The sequence below is a fragment of the Artibeus jamaicensis genome, unplaced genomic scaffold, assembly GCF_021234435.1.
Source record: "Artibeus jamaicensis isolate MK-2021 breed Jamaican fruit bat unplaced genomic scaffold, CSHL_Jam_final contig_196, whole genome shotgun sequence".
Taxonomy (NCBI): Eukaryota; Metazoa; Chordata; class Mammalia; order Chiroptera; family Phyllostomidae; genus Artibeus; species Artibeus jamaicensis.
Window position 1 is genome coordinate 3,410,513 of NW_026521401.1, and position 18,926 is coordinate 3,429,438.

General features: G+C 45.3%; 2 protein-coding genes and 1 pseudogene across 3 annotated transcripts; 2 read left to right on the forward strand and 1 right to left on the reverse strand.

Moving 5' to 3' along the window:
• The first annotated feature begins 26 nt into the window (after positions 1–26).
• Positions 27–4,125, forward strand: TRAPPC4 (trafficking protein particle complex subunit 4). The gene is made up of 5 exons (XM_037147192.2): positions 27–540; positions 669–843; positions 2,599–2,702; positions 3,384–3,510; positions 3,772–4,125. Exons 1-5 carry the CDS (start codon positions 366–368, stop codon positions 3,848–3,850), a joined length of 660 nt encoding a protein of 219 aa, XP_037003087.1. The 5' UTR covers positions 27–365; the 3' UTR covers positions 3,851–4,125.
• A 656-nt stretch (positions 4,126–4,781) lies between these two features.
• Positions 4,782–11,222, reverse strand: SLC37A4 (solute carrier family 37 member 4). Of its 2 annotated transcripts, XM_037147187.2 has the most exons (10): positions 11,177–11,222; positions 9,580–9,922; positions 8,481–8,713; positions 7,932–8,175; positions 7,283–7,441; positions 6,959–7,044; positions 6,351–6,464; positions 6,066–6,131; positions 5,580–5,718; positions 4,782–5,466 (listed from the first exon to the last, which is right to left on the reverse strand). In XM_037147187.2, the coding sequence occupies exons 2-10, from the start codon at positions 9,725–9,727 to the stop codon at positions 5,300–5,302; spliced, it is 1,356 nt and encodes a 451-aa protein (XP_037003082.2). In that variant the 5' UTR covers positions 9,728–9,922; positions 11,177–11,222; the 3' UTR covers positions 4,782–5,299. The 2 variants fall into 2 exon arrangements, with proteins under 2 accessions (XP_037003082.2, XP_053528473.1); XM_053672498.1 differs by lacking the exons at positions 6,066–6,131; positions 11,177–11,222.
• Positions 11,223–12,988: 1,766 nt separating this feature from the next.
• On the forward strand, positions 12,989–17,759 carry LOC119050733 (small acidic protein-like; annotated as a pseudogene).
• The last annotated feature ends 1,167 nt before the right edge of the window (positions 17,760–18,926 follow it).

An 18,926-nucleotide genomic window follows, 5' to 3' on the forward strand; every position in this document is an offset into this window, starting at 1 on the left:
AAAAAAAAAAAAAAAAAAAAAAAAAAAAAAGGTTCGAACACCACCCGCTCCTTGAAGCTAGATTAGGTAGGGCCTTGAGCCCCTGGATTCCGGTTCCTCTGCCGCTTCCCTGGAATCCTGGTTTGGCTTTGCCTTTAGTTTTGAAGCAGTCACGTTGTACTAAGAACCGGGAAAGACCGAAAACTATCAGAACCCGGCAACTAATTTCCTGGCGTTTCACCCGCGTGTTGCCCCAAATGCGCAAGCGCTGCAACCGCCCGCACACCGGGAGCTGGTAGAAAGAAGTGGAGGGCGGGAGACGCATCCCGTGACTGCTGTTCAGGGCGAGGCTGGTGCATTCGAAGTCTTGAGCCGCAGCAGCGCTGATGGCGATTTTCAGTGTATATGTGGTGAACAAAGCTGGCGGCCTGATTTACCAACTCGACAGCTACGCACCACGGGCCGAGGCTGAGAAAACTTTCAGTTACCCACTTGATCTGCTGCTCAAGCTACATGACGAGCGAGTGCTAGTTGCCTTCGGCCAGCGCGACGGCATCCGGGGTTGGCTAGACTCGGGAAGGGGGGTCGGTACTGGGGCAGTAGGCGGGGGTGGAGGTGGGGGCTGGGTCCCTGTTCCCTCCGCGGCATCTGCGGAATGGGGCTTCATTTACCTTTGCTTCACCTTGCAGTGGGCCACGCAGTGCTGGCCATTAATGGCATGGACGTGAACGGCAAATACACAGCTGATGGGAAAGAGGTGCTGGAGTACCTAGGCAATCCTGCTAACTACCCGGTGTCCATTCGATTCGGCCGACCTCGCCTCACCTCCAATGAGAAGCTCATGTTGGCTTCAATGTTCCACTCGTAAGTCTTCCCTGCCCAGTGCCTTGTTGGCCTACACTTGGGTCTTAGACTGGCTGTGTTAGTGTGGTTGTATGAACGAGCAGTCGCCTGAGCCGCAGTGCTTACCTTTCTCTACTTCCTTTTAAATCATCAGTTATCCCCTGGGTGGTGTGGATCAGTGGATTGAGTAGGGACCTAAGGGTCGCTGGTCAGATTCCCAATCAGAGCACAAGCCTGGGTTGCTGAGCCAAGTGCTCATTGGGGGGCCCTCGAGAGGCAATGCACATTGATGTTTTCCTCTCTCTTACCCGCTCTGGAAATAAGTAAGTAGATCAGCTCGTGCGTTATAAAAGGAAAAAAGGCCCTGGCTGGTGTAGCTCAGTGGATTGAGCGTGGGCTGGGAACCAAAAGGTCTCCAGTTCGGTTCCCAGTCAGGGCACATGCCTGGGTTGCAGGCCAGATCCCCAGTGTGGGCCACATGAAAGGCAACCACACATTGATGTTTCTCTCCCTCTCTTTCTCCTTCCCTTGCCTTCTCTCTAAAAATAAATAAATAAAATCTTAGGAAAAAATAAAAGGAAAAAGAACTGATTCAGTATAATTATGTTTTAGCCAGTATTGGCAGTGGTGTGATGTTGCATAAATGAGCTTCAATTCTGAGCCTTAGTTTTTCCATGGGTATAGTAAGGCAATTGAACTAAACAATCTTTAAGATCTTTTTATGCTCTCAACTACAGTTTGAGATGTGCTGGCATACCGCTAACTGTGGCACATATTCCCAGTGTTAATTTGACCCAGAGTTTTTAATGTAAAATGTTGTAAAGTATAAATGTACAGTAAGCCCTCATTTAACCTCTTGCGTAGGTTCTACAACTTTAAGCAAAAGGAAGTACAGTTGACCTTTGAACAAGGAGGGAATTATGGGTGTGACCCCCTCCTCCCCTTTTTTTTTTTTAAATCTTCACCTGAGGACATGCTTACTGATAATTAGAGAAGGGAAGGGAGGGGGAGAGAGAAGGAAACATCTATTGCTGGCCTCTTGCAGGTGCCCAGACTGGGACTCTAACAGCAACCCAGGCATGTACCCTCATGGGGAATAGAACCTGCAACCTTTTGATTTATAGGACGACAATCCAACCACTGAGCCACACCAGCCTGGGTCGCCACATACAACTTTGACTCCCCAAAACAACTGCTGTTATCCATTGGCGTCTGCAGGGTATTGGTTACCGGACCCCTGCAGATAACCAAAATCCATGGAAATTCAAGTCCCTCTCATAAAATGGTGTAGAACAATGTATACAGTCAGCCTCCTGCATCCAGTCATTCCAAAATGCGGGTTGAAAATACTGTTTTTGATTCTAAGTTGGTTGAGTCCTTGTATTTGAAACCTGGGGATAGGGAAGGCTGACTATTTATTGGAAAAACTTGAGTGTAAGTGGATCTGTGTAGTTCAAACCCATATTTGTCAACTGTATAATGAATCCAGTTTTACCATAAGTTAATTGATATAAACAAAAGTTACTATGGCTTCTAATCAATATTACAATAAAAAAAGGTGTTATTTGAGGAATTGCTGTAAAATTCATGTAGAATTCAAGTGGATTTTAAAGAAAATTGGTATTGCTGTTAAGCAGTTCACACTGCCTCTTCTGATTGACCTGGCTGTAATATGAACTCCTCAGTGGGTAGGATCACTTCAGTGGAAAAGTTTGGGAAGCACTTCTACCTTACAGCAGTGGAGTACATTCCCAGCTTTGCCTTCTTTGCAAATAGGCTGTTCGCAATCGGCTCCCAACTATCTCCTGAACAGGGCAGCTCAGGCATTGAGATGCTGGAGACAGATACATTCAAACTGCACTGCTTCCAGACACTGACAGGTATGTGTCTCAGACAGTCCAAAGAGATGCAGTGGGACAGGCTGGGGAAAGGATTGACTAAAGCTTTGGTAAGCAGTGTTGGAGGCTGGGGGTGGGGGTGGGGAAGGGGAGGATAGCTTTTCCTGGGACAATTGCATAGACACATCTATTTATTTGTTTTGTGAATCCAAAGCTAATATTTAATCTGACTCTGATTTTGTCCACACCACCCAGCATGCTCGGCCCTGGTTATCCTGTGCACAAATAAAACTCACCTTAATGTTATCTCATATTGCACATGTTTTGGAAGGTATAAGTGTTGTTTCAAAATTATGGATGCCAAATGGAAATGACCTTTGGATCATGAGCATCACTGCTTCACTCCTTTAATGCAGATAATTGAAAATTGTCTGAGTTTGTCCCTCCTGGCACTTTCCGCTAAGGGAGCCCTAAGACTAGCAGTAAGAGACAGAGCCAAAACTCAAAGTATGGTCTCAGCCAGCTGGATGATGCAATAAAGTAACTTCAATTTTCTGGTCTCACAGATTTAAAATCTTACCTTTCCTGCTTTGTGGAGCAGTAAGGATAAAACAAATACAGGCTGATGAAAGAGCTTTACAAAATTGAAAGTGCTGTACAAATACAGGATGATGTTACTTGCTGCATTTTCTACCCTGTGTTAACCATTCCTGGTCCCTCCAGGGATCAAGTTTGTGGTGCTGGCAGACCCTCGGCAAGCTGGGATAGATTCTCTTCTCCGAAAGATTTATGAGATTTACTCAGACTTTGCCCTCAAGAATCCATTTTACTCCCTGGAAATGCCTATCAGGTAGGTGGTCCCATTCCCCAGATCAAATTCTCCTTGCCCCAACCTGTATGTTCTTTTCCAAAGTCATATTGAAGTGTAATACAAGTTATTTTTAAATAAAACAAGGTGAGTAGCCTTTTACTTATTTAAGAAACCAAGGACTCCTTGGAGTTTATGTCCTTCAAGCAGGCTCTTCAGTGGCTCTGCCTCTGCATCCAAAGTGGGGAGAGAGCCATAGTCCTCAAACTTTGTCTTTATTTGTGCCTTCTGGGTCTGGTGTAGGTGTGAGCTGTTTGACCAGAACCTGAAGTTAGCCCTGGAAGTGGCAGAGAAGGCTGGAACTTACGGACCTGGATCATAGGCTGAACCTGCAACAGCCCCTCCCTGCTTCCTAAATACTGAAAGATCCTATAGCAGGGTTCCTGCCAATTCCATTCCAATGGAAATCCCAGCAGCCTTGGTAGTACCCTTGAAAAGGGAAGGATGTTGAATCTGATGATGCAGTGATCCCTGAGCCTTAAAACTATGCTGTCTTCCCTCCTATATCTATCATGGTCCTACTTCCCAATTCTGTACAGATTTATTTATGGAGGAGGTAGGCCCACAAATGCTGTAATAAACATTCCTTTGATCTCACTGTCTGCTATCCTAATTGATGGTTTTGGGAAAGAGTTCCAGGAGGGGAGATGGGAATAATAGGGAATTCTGGGGAGATATTCTAGTAAAAAGCAAAAACAAATCTGTTCATTAAATGAATGAACATGGGACTTTGAATCACGGGCCATGGGTCTAGTTTCATAATTGCTACTGAATTCCTAGAGTGGTGGCACTGGTGGTGGTGATGGAATATTTATCAAATGTTTACAGCCAGGCTATACTGGTTTATTTCACTTAATCCTTACCCAAACTTCAGGGGGTACATTCTAATACAAGAGATTTAGCACATTACAATCTCTGTGTGCCTCCAAGTCTCAAAGTGAGTTATTGACTGCCTGAATTTGAACCCAAGCTTTCTGCCTCCCTCCATCAAGTTACTTAATATGCTTGAAACCCAGTAGCTTTATTTCTGAAATCATCATTGGATTACCCAGTTGGATTAGACAGTTCATGTCTTCTCTGTCTTTAAGTTGAAGACAGAAAGACATGAACTTAAAGGAATCCATGCCAGCTTTCCCTTTCCAGGGAAATGGCGTCTCACTTTCAGAGCAGGCACTGAAAGAGTATTTCCCAAAGAAAGCTGTCTCTGGCTTATACTACCCCCTTTTTAAAAAAAGGATGACTCACTGACAGTGTTTAGTATCAAATCTAGTTTTAATTTCTATAACAAGTCTTATCCTCCTACCCATATCGCCCTGTTGTACCCAGGATAATAAGAGTGATGGCCTCTCTTCCCCTGGAGCGTGAGGTATTGGCAGTAGTAGCTACCCCTTCTGAGAGGCCTTAGGGGAGAAGGCAGGGGCAATGGGTGCCCTGCAGCTGCAGGAGAAGCCTCACCTCTGGTAGGGATGGGATGGGATGAGGACAGGGAAGGACTCAGAAAAAGGGTATAGGAGACCCTGACTGCAGTAGTTTCCTATTTGAAGGCAGAAAATAAGAGTCCAAGAACAAAGGTTGTCTTTTAAATACAGCATAGGATGGGGAACTGGGACCTTACTAATGACTCATAATTTCCAGTGCCACCTGGGCTAGGGAAAGGAGCATAAAAGGGAAGCCAAACGTTCAGTGCTAGCCACAGCAGACCCCTCTTCTCCCAGCCCCATGCAGGTAAAAGGCCACCAGGTGGGAGAGGATGCTCTGGAGCCTGCACTCTTCATTCAGCCTTCTTGGGCACTCGGCCCATCTTGGTGCAGATGTTTCGTAGGACGAAGAAGGCAGCTGTGCTGACTGCACAGATCACTTCAGCCACCCAGAAGGCTGTGCTCCAGTTGTAGTGCTTGGCAATGGAGCTGAAGGGCAACCCAGCCAGAAAGCCACCCACTGCCAGGGAGGAGGGAAGAGCCAGTCATTTGTGAGACTAGAGCCAGTGGGGCCCAGCCCAGCGTCTAACTGGCCTATGTAGGGGAGAGGTAGAGACTAGGGGTATCACTTACCATTGGCCATTAGTCCCACAATGGCATGGGAGGTGCCACATAAGTTGGGAGGGGCACTCTCGTTGGCTATAACTCCAAACAAGGCAATGGGACCATAAGAAGAGAAACCAAACAGAGCTCCCAACACCAGGATCCAGAGCTGCAAGGGCCATGCAAGGTAGCATTTAGTCTGAGAAAGCCTACATAAGGCTTTTCCCACCACAGGAGAGAGGAGTGCTTGGTCCCCAGAAACAAATACTTGTAGTAGGGAGATGGTGACTCCCTCATCCCACTTCCCAATACAATTGACAGCGCAGAGCTGGAGGAGTGGGTTCTACACTGAGCCAACCCATGGGTATGGGTATTTGGGTACATGAAGGAAGTACAGAAATCATCCCTCCAAATCAGATGCTGTCTTTTCTCAATGTATGCAAACTGGATTGACTAGGGGTACGGCAGAATGGGTAGGACGAAAGTGAGAGAAACCAGAGATAAAGCATGAGTCACCTCATGTTCCTTAAAACCTGTGAGCTCAGCAAGAGGGTGAAGAGCCAGAGTCCAGAAAGCAATATCCTAGAGGAGCACAGAGAAGGCAAAAAACAAAACCAGAGTTGAGGAAGGGGCACTAAAGTACAGGGGAAAGGAACGGAGGTACAAACAGAACCGGAAAGGAAAATTGAGAAACAAAGAAAGTCGGGCCAGGCTGCTGCCAGGAAGGAGATTGAGTCAGTGGCCTTTGCTTTCTCATCATCTGTGGGTGGGTCTGCCCTGGGCCAGGCCCTCCTTATTTACCTTGGGGGAATCACTGGTCACAGTTACCCGGAAGAGGTACATGGACACTGTCATGCCAGCCATCATGAGCAGCAACAGGCCATGGCGAGGATTCCCGTAAGTAGATAGCCCTGCCTGTGGAGACAGTCCCAGCAAAGTCAGGCCCTAATAGCACCACTGGACTCTGACATAACAAGCCTCTCCTGACAGGTCTTTGGCAATCCCATCACAGTTCTTGGCCTGGGTGGCTCTGGGAAGCCCTGGGACCTGCTCATTGTGTTCTGAGACCAAACTCCACAATATCCCTTCCTCCATTTGAAGCAGGCTCAGGACACATTCTGGCAACTGCACCATCCCTCCCCAACCCCAGTTTTCCTGGGGCTGCAGAGAAGCCCACTGCTAAGCTGAGAAACTCTGGCTCACCTTGACATCAGTTAAAACCCTTTTCCCAAGAGCCTTATCTCCACATCCCTAGCAAAGACAGCCTAAACTCATTCCTACCTTACCCAGCCTATGCCAGGATATGCCAACCTGCCTGTAACCAAAGGCTCCCACCTATCTGGTGTCTGTCCCAGTCATGCTTGGTAAAACTTAAAGGGATTCTCCTTCCTGTCCTTCTGCCCACTCACCTTCGCCATGGCCCGGTCTGACAGGTAGCCAGCTGCAATACTACCTACAAGACCTCCAACCTCCAGGGCACTCATGTAGGAGCTACCTGCAGTAGGAGTTGTGGAAAGGGGAAAGAAAGGGTGGAAGGGTGTTACACATTAGGATTGTCCCAGGTTGGCTTAAACTGAGAGGTACAGGATCCCCAAGGATGACTGCTATAGCTGCCTGAGCAGTGTCTAGCCTCAGGGAAAGAAAAGGGGATAAAGAGATTTAGGCCTGAATTTCCCATCCTCTGCATTGGTTTCTGCTGTCTATGCCCACCTCTGTCCCAACACACATCTTACCCACGAGGGCTGACTGTCCTTTCTCCTGGATAAGGAAGAACTGGCCCCAGTCAGTACAGCAAGTCTTTACTCCAAACACCACAAGGTAGCTAGTGGAGAGCACCCACAGGTAAGGGGAAAGCAGCAGCTCCTGTAAGGTACTGTCCTCCTCCAAGGAGCCTGGGATAGAAAGTCAGGCCTGAGACTCTGCTTCCGCTGCCCTACCCTCTTTGAGCCCCCACCACTCATTAAGCAGCCACAGAAAGAGTCTATCCACATGGCCAAGAATCAGCAGGAAGTTACCCTTCATCCATTGCTCTGCCCTCTCCCCTCACTGCAAGCCTGAACAAATGAGATACTGATGTTGAGGGTGGATGGAGGAATGCCCCCAAGCCACTTTAGTTTAGGTGCTGTCCAGGACAGAGAAGCCTGGATCTGTTATGAGAAAGAGCCAAGGCATAATATGAATGTTTGTTGGCTCTGCCACTTGTCTGGTACTTAACTGCTTCTTGGGATGGATTTTTATCTACTTTCCACCCACTCTCTGTCACCATTCCAACCCCTACATCCATTGGCTAGCACAGGGCCAGGCATAACAGCCAGTCCTCGACAAAAGTCTGCCAAATGAATAATGAAAGCTGTCAAGGGGTAGGCTTGGGTGGGTGCTCACCCTTCTTGCCCTTGGAGGGGGTGGGGTTCAGGTTGCAGAGTCCAACATCAGCAGGTTCATTGTGGATGAGCAGGAGACAGAGGAAGGAGACAGCCACACACAGGGCCCCAGACAGGGCCAGGGTGCTGCGCCAGCTATAGCTCTGAGCGAGAAGGGTTGCCAGGATAGGGCCCAGCCCTCCAGCCAGGTTCATGCTGGTTGATAGGATGGCCCACCAAGTGCCAAATTGAGATGGCTCAAACCACTGTGGGGCAGAGAGGGACAGAGTACGTACCCAGCCTACAGTACATGTTGAAGGAGGGGATCAAGTGGAGCAGACCAGAAGCTCACATTACAGGGATGAGGGAGAGGGTGCTTCTACTTGGCAGGGCTATTTCCCTCATCTGCCACCTGATCCCACCATGTTCAGACTCCTAAAATATCTTGGCAAGCAATAGGAGTCAGACTAAAACTCCTGAGGAAATAGCTCTGGGTTGGGAGTGGAGGTGCTGGTGCTCCCACATGCTCTTCAGGCCAATTTAAACAGGCCTTTTGGAAGCAGACACTCACCTTTCTCAGGACCTTCCCACATGGGGGCCAGCCCAGCCCCTGTGCCAGGCCATTGAGGAACCAGAGGGCAGTGAAGACAGGCACTGTAGAACTCCAGGAAAAGACTATGTTGACCAGGCCAACCAGGAGCAGCCCAGATGAGAAGAGCCAGCGAGCACTCATTTGGTCAGACAGTACCCCACTCACAAACTTGCTAATGGCATAGGCTGCTGACTGGCTGCTGGTGATGAGCCCTGCAGTGGACAGGAGCAGGGAACAGAACACCTAGGGTTTAGGGGCCAGGGCAGAGGCACAGGATAGGTGGGAGACACATGGGATCAGGTGGGAAGAGGTGCTGGGCAGGGGGAGACAGCCTCCTTCCAAGAGGAGCAGGAGGACCTGTGCCGCAATCCTGAAACTTGTGCATGGACCCTGCAACTCCTCCTGACTTACCATCAGCCCTAGCCCCAGGCTGACCCATGATTTTTCAGCCTCTTGTAGAATTCAGCTGCAGCTGTCAGGAAGCAAGAAGAGGGCAGGAAAAGGCAGCACCCCTCCCTGGGATATATCTCTGACTGATTTCCCCTCACCCTGGATGCCAGCCCAGGGCCTCTGGCAGTTCTGTTGCCCCATCTTTGAACATGGGGTGAAGGGCTTAGAATTGGAGTCAGGGACCTTATTCTTCCTGAAAGGAAACCTGCTAGGCCATATGAAGTCATTGTGCCAACTCCCCAGTTCCCAGTGCTCACAATGTCAGTGGCCAGCAAGCACCCTAAGATCTCAGTGTACACCGGCACAGGTACAGAAACTGTACTCAAAAGTCCCTAAACACACTCAACATAAACAGCACCACTAGGGGTACATGTGGGTCACTGGCACACAGACATATTAGATAAGTAGCCTACCTCAGACATGCATGAATTGTACTCAGCACCCTTCTACCAAACCACATACATGGACCTCAGAGTTTCTTCATCTGGCATATGGAGACTGTGCCCTAGCCCCTGCTGTGCAGATACTCCACATAAGTTACATGGCTGTACACACCACACTGCCACACTCCTCCTGTCCTGCTGCTCCTGTATCCCTTGGCCCACCACCCTGCTCTTTTAGGGCTCACCCAAGTCATCCTTGTCCAAAGGGATCTCCTCTACCAACGATGGCATGACAAAGGAGAAGGTCTTGCGGTTGAAGTAATACAAGCTGTACCCTCCAAACATTGCCGAGAAGATCACAGTGCGATAATAACCATAGCCTTGGGTTGCCATGGTGGAAGCCAGCAAGCCCTACTGGCCAGGATCTGGAGTCTCTGACCACAGCTTCTGCCCGCTGCTCTTTCAGTGTGCAGATCTGCTGAGGTAGGCTTTTCCTGTTCCCTCCTCCACCCAGACTCCCAGGCTCCCTTTATAGCCACCTTCTGGACAATCATTAAGCCTGGGACAGGTCCTAGAGAACCCAGTGTCCTAAGGGAGACATAAAAAAAAAAAAAAGAAATAAACAGGTTAATGACCACCAAGCTTTTGGGGCTAGATGGGGCCCCACAGGGAGCAGTGCCTGTGAGCCAGGTCAGCACCCTGTGTCTCCATGATTTCTACCTTTCCCAGATCTTCCTTGTTCCTCAGCCTGTGAAACCACTTGTGATTAAAGGCTCAACCTAATTACTTTTGTCTACCAGAGCCCAGGGGAGGCAAGGTGGGATGAATTAGAGCAGCCTTCTCTAGTCCTGCTCCCTCAGTCACTACCTTCTCATTCATTCGACAAAGGTTTATTGAGGGTTTACTGGTTGTCAGGCACTGCAGTAGGTGCTGGGTTCATTTCTACACACATACTCAGTCAGACACATACCCCCAACACCATCACCTCCAAGTTTTCTAGAATTGACTTCAAGCCCTGTAACTCCCAATGCTCGGCACCCATAGGGGTGTAACATTTTATTGATAGTTACAGAGTTGTGAGCAAGGAGGAACTTCCTAGTTCAGGATACACATTATAACACCAAAAGCCCTACTAGGGGGTTGAGGTCGTGGTAGGATCATTCAGCTGCCTCTGGCCCCCTCTACCCTGTGACAACAGTGCGGGTTACCATCTGGTTGGTTGGGGACTGCAGGGTGGGTGGGTGACTAAACTGCCAGTGAGAAAGACGTCTCACCCACACACTTCAGGCGGCAGTGCCTAACTGCCAGCTTCCCAAGGCCTGGGCAACCTGCCACCCCAGCTTTTCTGCTCGGCTGGAAAAGCAACTAGAGCAGAAGAAGTAGGCGCAAGCGGAGCAGAAGACCACACGTTGTCTCCCAGAGGCCCGGCTTGGAGCGGGCTTGGAGCGTCCGGCGGCGAGAATGGGGAGGAGGGAGAGAGGTGGCAGGCTATTGGCACCTGCCCAGCCCCTTGACCTCAAACTACCCAGCACTCCAGACACTGGCTCCGAGCAGATCGGGCCAGGTGCAGGAGCTGGAGAGGTCCGGAGACACAGGACTGAGAAGACATAACGGAGCAGGCGTGTGTTGGTCACAAGCAGCCCCCTCGTCAGTGCTCAGACCCAGGAACTGTACCTCCCTCCCCAGCCACAGGAACAGCTCCGGATTGTAACGGAAGTTGGGGCAACCTTTGTTGGAGTTCCACCAAAGGAGCCCCAAGCGCTGAGACTCCCCCTCTAGCCACACCCTCAGGAGACACCCCTCCTCTGAGGTGTGGGAATGAGCCACACTACCATTTCCTACCTGAGCTGGAGAACGAGCCACACGAGCAGGGGGTGGGGCCAGGGGGGGGCGTTGCGCCTGCGCCCTGGGTGGGGCGGGGCCTCAGCCAGAGTCCCCGCCTTTCCAAGGGTTTAGGGTTAACCCTGCAAATAACACTGGTCCTTGGGCAAGAACCGCACCCTTTAGGGGCTGGGCTGTTATGTTCCACTTTCAAGTGATGGCCTTCAACAAACCTTTTTTTAGTGAGTGCCTCCCACTACCAATCACTGTTCCCAAGTTGTTCACAGTCTGGAAAAGGTAGAACACAATGTTTTCTGTAAGAAACTAATGTAGTCTTCAATAAACACAATTTGAACATTTAAGTTGTGGTTGGGCTGTTGGAAAGAGTCAAAAAGAAAAACAGAAGAAGCCTTTAAAGTACCCAGAATAAACCTTATATTCTTATCACGTACCCACCCCATTCTAAGAGTGTGACCTTGGATCATCTCTATGGGCCCCAGTTTCTTATCAGACTCAGAGGTTCATTGTCAAGACTCAGAGGATTTAGATAAGAGTTCAGAAAACATATATAATCATTTTCACAGAACCCACTGGAGAACTGCTGAAAGAATTCTAAGTTGTAAGCAAAGTAAGAAGGTGATCAGGGAAGAGAGGAGGTGGAGGTGAGATAAAATGGAACAATTTGTGGTTGAACTTTATAATTCAAAAGGTATCTACTGAATAGAACGCCCTGTGTATCAGGCACTACACTTTCATGGAGGTAGATCAGAGAACCAGGAAAATGAGTTTCTCCAAAAGTAAGCCAGACCAAAGAATTTCTGCTTTACCTAACAGACAGCCATTTAGGTTTTTTAAAAGTATAATATACATACAGTAAAATACACAATATGCACAAACCTTAAGTGTACAGCTCAATGATTTTTTAAATTTATGTTAATACCCCTGTGACCACCACCCAGATTAAGTTAACTTTTCTATCATTTTATTTTGGAAATTTTCAAACCTATAGAAAAGTTACAAGAATACTCTTTACCTCTTTTTTAAAATTCTGGCTTGAGGATTTATTTCTTGATTTTTTAGTGAGATATGAAAGGAGAAAGAGAAAAAAAATCAGTTGGTTACCTTCTGTATGAGCCCTAATTGGGGACTGATCCTGCAACCTAGGTATTGCCCTGACTGGAAATTGAACCTGAAACCTTTTGGTGTATGAGACAATGCTCCAATCAACTGAGCCACTGCACCAGGGCTTCACCTCTTGAATGTTAATATTTTGCAGTTTTCCTAGTATCTCTGTATAAATATACATTTTTTTTTGTATCAAACCATTTGAAAGTTAGTTGTAGACTTTGTGAAAATTCACCCCCTATATATTTTGTCCTGTATTACCCCAAGACCAAGGATATTCTTCTACATAACCACAATATAATTCTCACACTCAAGAAATGTATTTGTTAATATATAATTCACATTTAATGTCTACAATTATTTCAGAGATATCTTTTAGAGCTTACTAAAGATTCAGAATCCAATCAAGGATATACATTATATGCAGTTATTACTCTCTTATAATACCATTTTGAAATCTTTCTAAAAATATTTTTTTTAATTTTATTTATTTATTTTTACAGAGAGTGAAGAGGAGGGAGAAAGAGAGGGAGAGAAATATCAATGTGTGGTTGCCTTTCCCACACCCCCTACTGGGGACCTGGCCCACAACCCAGGCATGTACCTTGGCTGAAAATCAAACCAGCAACCCTTTGATTCACAGGGCTGACACTCAATCCACTGAGGACTCCCTGGCAGCAACGATAGTTTTGGGGACCCTGACTGGGAATGCTGAACCCCCTCACCATTCTCTTCAGCCTGCAATCAACCATTGGTGAGGGCCCATTTTAAAATCTCATGAGGACTTCTGGAATGGTGCTGATGGTCAATTGCAGGCTGAAGAGAATGGTGAGGGGGTTCAGCATTTCCAATTGGGGTCCCCCAAACTATAATTGCTGCCAGGGAGTTCCATCCACATAGGGGTGAAGCATTCAGCCTCCCCAGACAACGATCTTGGATCTAGTAATTGGGAGGCAGCAGACTTAGAGGAATAAGACAAGAAAAGTAATAAAGAACTGGAGTCTGAATATCAGGAAAGTATGGATAGCGAATTATCAGAAAAATAGCAATGATATTATAGACTTTGTTTCAATGAGGTAGAAGACCATAGTGAAGAAAGTGGTGTGGCTGGAGATGATGATGATGATGATAATGATGATGATGACGATGATGATTCACTTGATCCTGAAAGTTCAAATGACTCTGAAAGTGATTTACAGTCAGAGAAGAAGAATCTGCTGAAGAACTCCAGGCTACTGAGCACCCAATAAAGCAGAGGATCCCCAAACAAACAAACAAAAAAGATGTAAAAAGCAACTACCAAGTGATGTTGTTAAAAACAGTGATTCATAACTCCTTAGTCTTCACATAAAAAGTAAGCCTGCCCTGACTGGTGTGGCTCAGTAGGTTGGACATCATCCCCCACACTGAAAGGTTGCCCCTTCAATCCCCAGTCAGGGCACATGCCCAGATTGTGGGCCAGTTTCCCCACTTGTAGGTCCATGTGGAGAAGCAAACAATTAACATTTCTCTCTCACAGTGATGTTTTTCTTCCTTTCTCTCTCCATTCCCCTCTCTCTAAAAATAAATAAGTAAAAAAAAAAAAGTAAACCTAACTGTGGCCCTGGCCAGGTAACTCAGTTACAGCATGGCCCTGATATGCCAAGGTTTTGATCTGTGGTCAGGGAGCATATAGGAATCAACCAATTAATGCATAAATAAGTGAAACAACAAATCGATGTTTTTTTTTCTCTCTCTCTCCCTCCCTCTTCCTCTAAAATCAAATTTTTAATTAATTAATTAATTTTTTTAGATAGGGGGAAAGGAGGGAGAAAGAGGAGAGAAATGTCAATATGCAGTTGCCTCTTGCACACCCCCTACTGGAGACCTGGCCTACAACTAAGGCATGTGCCCTGGCTGGGAATTGAATCAGTGACCTTTTGGTTTGCAGGCCAGCACTCAATCCACTGAGCTACAGCAGCCAGGGCTAAAATAAATTTTTTAAAAAGATTAGTATCATTGTATTTGATGTAGTATAATATGTGCCCACAATTATCTATGTTAATGCTCAAATTGTCTACATTTGGCCAGCAGGAGCCCATATATGTTTAACTTTTAATTTTTTCTATTGTTCACGTTATACGTTATTATTAGCATAAATTTAGAAAAGACCAAAGAGAAGTTTTAAATGCCACTTATAATCTAACATTTCTGTTTTTATTCTTTTTTATATACATATGTGTGTACACATATATCTTAAAATATATAAATATAATCTTATAATTTTTTTTAGTTCAAATTATCCATTTACTTGTCAGCCTCCCCAACTACACAAATTGCCTGAGGATGGACTATGGTCCCTTTACAACTCTACCCAGGTAATGTTTGGTATGGAACAAATGCTCTGTAAATAAGTGGATGAGCAACCATTCATACCATCTAAACATTTTTTAATTCTTTTTTTAAAGATTTTATTTATTCATCTCTAGAGGGGGAAGAGAAGGAGAGAGGGAGAGAAACATTAATGTATGATTGCCCCTCGTGCATTCCCTGCTGGGAACTGGCCCACAACCCAGGCATGTGCCCTGACTGGGAATTGAACCTCAATCATTGGGTTCACAGGCCTGTGCTCAGTCCACTGAACTACACCAGCCCGGGCCCATCTAAACATTTTATATCTTGATTTTTTCTATTATTGCATAAATTTTTTAAACTTCAGCTCTTCAGTAGCACCAGCCATGTGATTATTTTTAAATTTGAGAGAGAGAGAGAGAGAGAGAGACATTCATTTGTTGTTCGACCTATTTATACATTCATACATTAATTGGTTGATTCCTGCATGTGTTCTGACTGGATATCAAACTCCTTGGTGTATCAGGATCATGCTCCAATCAAGTGAGCTAGCTGGCCAGAGCTGCATGAACATTTTCACAGAGTTAAGGACTTTGAGCTGAGGAAAGTGGAAGAAACTACTATTTGCTGACAATTAGTTTGCCATTGAGGAACAACAGACAAAAGAAACAAAAATTGGACAAAGCTACAGTTTCATTTCATTTCCTTCCTTCCTTCCTTCCTTCCTTCCTTCCTTCCTTCCTTCCTTCCTTCCTTCTTTCTTTCCTTCCTTCCTTCCTCCCTTTGAAAGAGAGAAAGAGAAACATTGATTCGTTGTTCCACTTATTTTTGCATTCATTGGTTGATTCTAGTATGTGTCCTGACCAGGGACTGAACTCACAACCTTGGTGTATAGGGACAATGCTCTAACCAACTGAGCACTTGACCAGGTAAAGCTTTGGTTTCAATGTGAAGTGCTAGGAGTTTCTACTAGAAAGAGACCAATGGGAATATAGAATCTTGCCTCAGTCACTGCTGATGTGACTAGCTGGCTAGAAGGGGAAGGGAGTGGATCTCAGAGGTCAGACTTAGAAAGTCTGGGAAATCTTTGCTCAGACACATTTGAAAAGACAGAAACACCTATTAAGGGCTCTGAAAGTGACCCAGAAACAGAGTTTAACAGTGTTTTAACATCTGCAGTACCAACTTCAGTAGAATTATGAACCTCCTCTCAGCCACAGCTCATGCTCAGTTATGTGCCTGTTTTCTCCCATTTGACTTCCCTCAAATAAAATATTGATTATATAACACACTTCAGCATAGCTATGAGAATGAAGTAAGAAAATATTGTAGGAGAAGGAGAAGAAACATTGTAAAGCATCTTATGGTCAGGTCATAGCAGGAACTCACATGCCAGTTTTCTCTCTATTTTCCAAGAAATAGAGAAATAAGGAAAGAAAATGAGAAGATGATATCGCCCCCAAAGCAAGGCAAACTTAACTAAGAGATAATAAAAATCTAATGTGAATAAGTGTAAATCATGCTGCATGCCTGAAAAAGAAACTACAATTTCGATACTGTCAAAATGTCAATCCTTTCCAAGTTCATTTGGAGTATTGAAACAATGCCAATTAAAATCTCAATAGGATTGCCCTGGTTGGGTGGCTCAGTTGGTTGGAGTGTTGTATGGTACAACAAATGGTTGCAGGTTCAATTCTTGGTCATGGCACATACCTAGGCTACCCATTCATTTGTTGCCCAGTTGGGGTGCATAGGGAAGGCAACTGATCAATCTCTCTCTCTCTCCCTCTTCCTCTCTTTCTAAAATCAATTTTTAAAAAATCCTTGGATAAGGATTTAAAAATAAATTTAAAATATCAATAGGATTTCTTGAAAATTGGATAAAATTATTTTAAAGATCATCTGGAGGAAAAAAAATAAGAATCAGAGTAAGAAACTTGAGCCAAAAAAGAGTAAACAGGATAGTTTCCACTGCCAAATATTAACAATTCTAAGGTTATGGTAATTGTATGGTTTAGAGCATAGCCACATGGAGCTGTGCTCTAAAGGAACAAGATGAAGTAGTAGCAACAGATCTTCACATACATGACTTAAACTATGATAAATAAGATATTCCAAATCAATTGGGGAAGTGGATTAATTAACAAATAGTATGAGATAATTGTTTAGCTATTTAGGAAAAACCAGTGTAAATAGATTAAAGAGTGATATTTAAGAAAATAAAACCACTAAATTCATCTCTGGCTAAAGAAGTATTTACCAATCTTAACAACTGAAGATCATCAAAGAAAACACAATGTATATGACCACATTAAAACATACTAAAAGTGAAGATATCTCTGATAAGATGTGTTAAGGGTTGCTGGCTACAAGCATCAATATGAGTCCAGAGTCACACATGGGAGGAAGGGAGGTAGGCCTGTCAATTAACATAAAAACATAGAGAAATTCCTAGAAAATGGATGATAGATTCTGTGTGTGTGTCTGGAATATGGGTGGAGGGTAGTAGTAGGAGCACAGAGTAACAGAGGACCATGAACTGTGGATAGAAGATAGGGCAAGGGAAACTTTTCAGGTCTGTAACTAGGTCTCTCTCAATATTATGTTGGGCAGTTCATTTCTTGCTCTTGTTACTACTTAAGGGCAGAAAAACAACCAATAGAACGTCAACAGGTAGGGGCATCAACTTTCAACATAGGTACAGGCAGATTAGCTGAATCCTAGCATTTACACTGCCACCTCAAAACTGAAAGGCAAGACTTCTGGCCAAGATGGAAGCATATGTAGACACACTTTGTTTCCTCGCACAACCAAAAGAAGGACAACGACAAATTTAAAAACAAAAATAACCAGAACTACCAGAAAATTGAACTGTATGGAAGTCTAACAACCAAGAAATTAAAGAAGAAACATTCATCCAGACTGGAAGAGGGGCAGAGACAGGCAGCCAGGGTGGAGAGGACTTGTGGCAAGGAGGCAGCTGGAGGACCAGGGCAGGCAAGGTGGTGGCTGGCAGACTGGGTGAGACAGCAGCTAGAAGACCAGGTGGTCCCACATTTGCATGCAGATAAACCGGGAGGAACAACTGGGGAGTGAGACAGACTGCACAACCCAGGGTTCCAGCATGGGGAAATAAAGCCTCAAAACCTCTGGCTGTAAATATCTTTGGGGGTTGCAGCAGTGGGAGAAACTCCCAGCTTCACAGGAGATTTCATTGGAGAGACCCACAGGATCCTAGAACATACACAAACCTATCCACCCAGGAATCAGCACCAGAAGGGCTCAGTTTGCTTGTGGGTAGCAGGGGGAGTGACAGAAAGCCAGCTGAGAGTTAAGCAAGTGGCATTGTTCCCTCTTGGACCCCTCCACCACATACAGCAGTACAACACAGCAATGTGGGTAGCCCTGCCCTGGCAAATACCTTAGGCTCTGCCCCTTACTATGTAATAGGTGAGCAGAGATAAATAAGGCCCAAATGAAAGCACAGATCAAAGCTTCAAAAATAGAACTAAGCCACAAAGAGATAGCCAACCTATCAGATGCACAGTTCAAAACACTGGTAATCAGGATGCTCACAGAAATGTTTGATTAGGGTCACAAAATAGAGGAAGAAATGAAGGCTATGCAAAGTGAAATAAAGCAAAATGTACTGGGAACCAACACTGACAGGAAGGAAACTGGGACTCAAATCAATAATTTGGACTCAAAGAAAGAAATAGACATTCAGCCAGAACAGAATGATGAAACAAGAATTCCAAAAAATGAGGAGAGGCATAGAAACCTCTGAGACAACTTTAAATGTTCCAACATCCGAATTATAGTGGTGCCAGGAGGAGAAGAGGAACAGCGAAAAATTGAAAACTTATTTTAAAAAGTAATGAAGAACTTCCTTAATCTGACAAAGAAAATAGACATCCAGAAAATCCAGGAAGCTCAGAGCACCCCGAAGAAGCTAGACCCAAGGAAGCACACACCAAAGCACATCATTACTACATTACCCAAGATTAAAAATAAGGAAGGAATCTTAAAAACAGCAAGAGAAAAGGAGACTGTTACTTACAAAAGTTTCATAAGACTATCAGCTGATTTTGCAAAAGAAACCTTGCAGGCAAGAAGGGACTGAAAAGAAGTATTCCAAGTCATGAAAGGCAAGGACCTACATCCAATATTACTCTATCCAGCAAAGCTGTCATTTAGAATGGAAGGTCAGACAAAGGGCTTTCCAGATAAGGTCAAGTTAAAGGAGTTCATCATCACCAAGCCCTTATTATATGAAATGTTAAAGGGACTTATCTAAGAAAAATAAGATGATCAA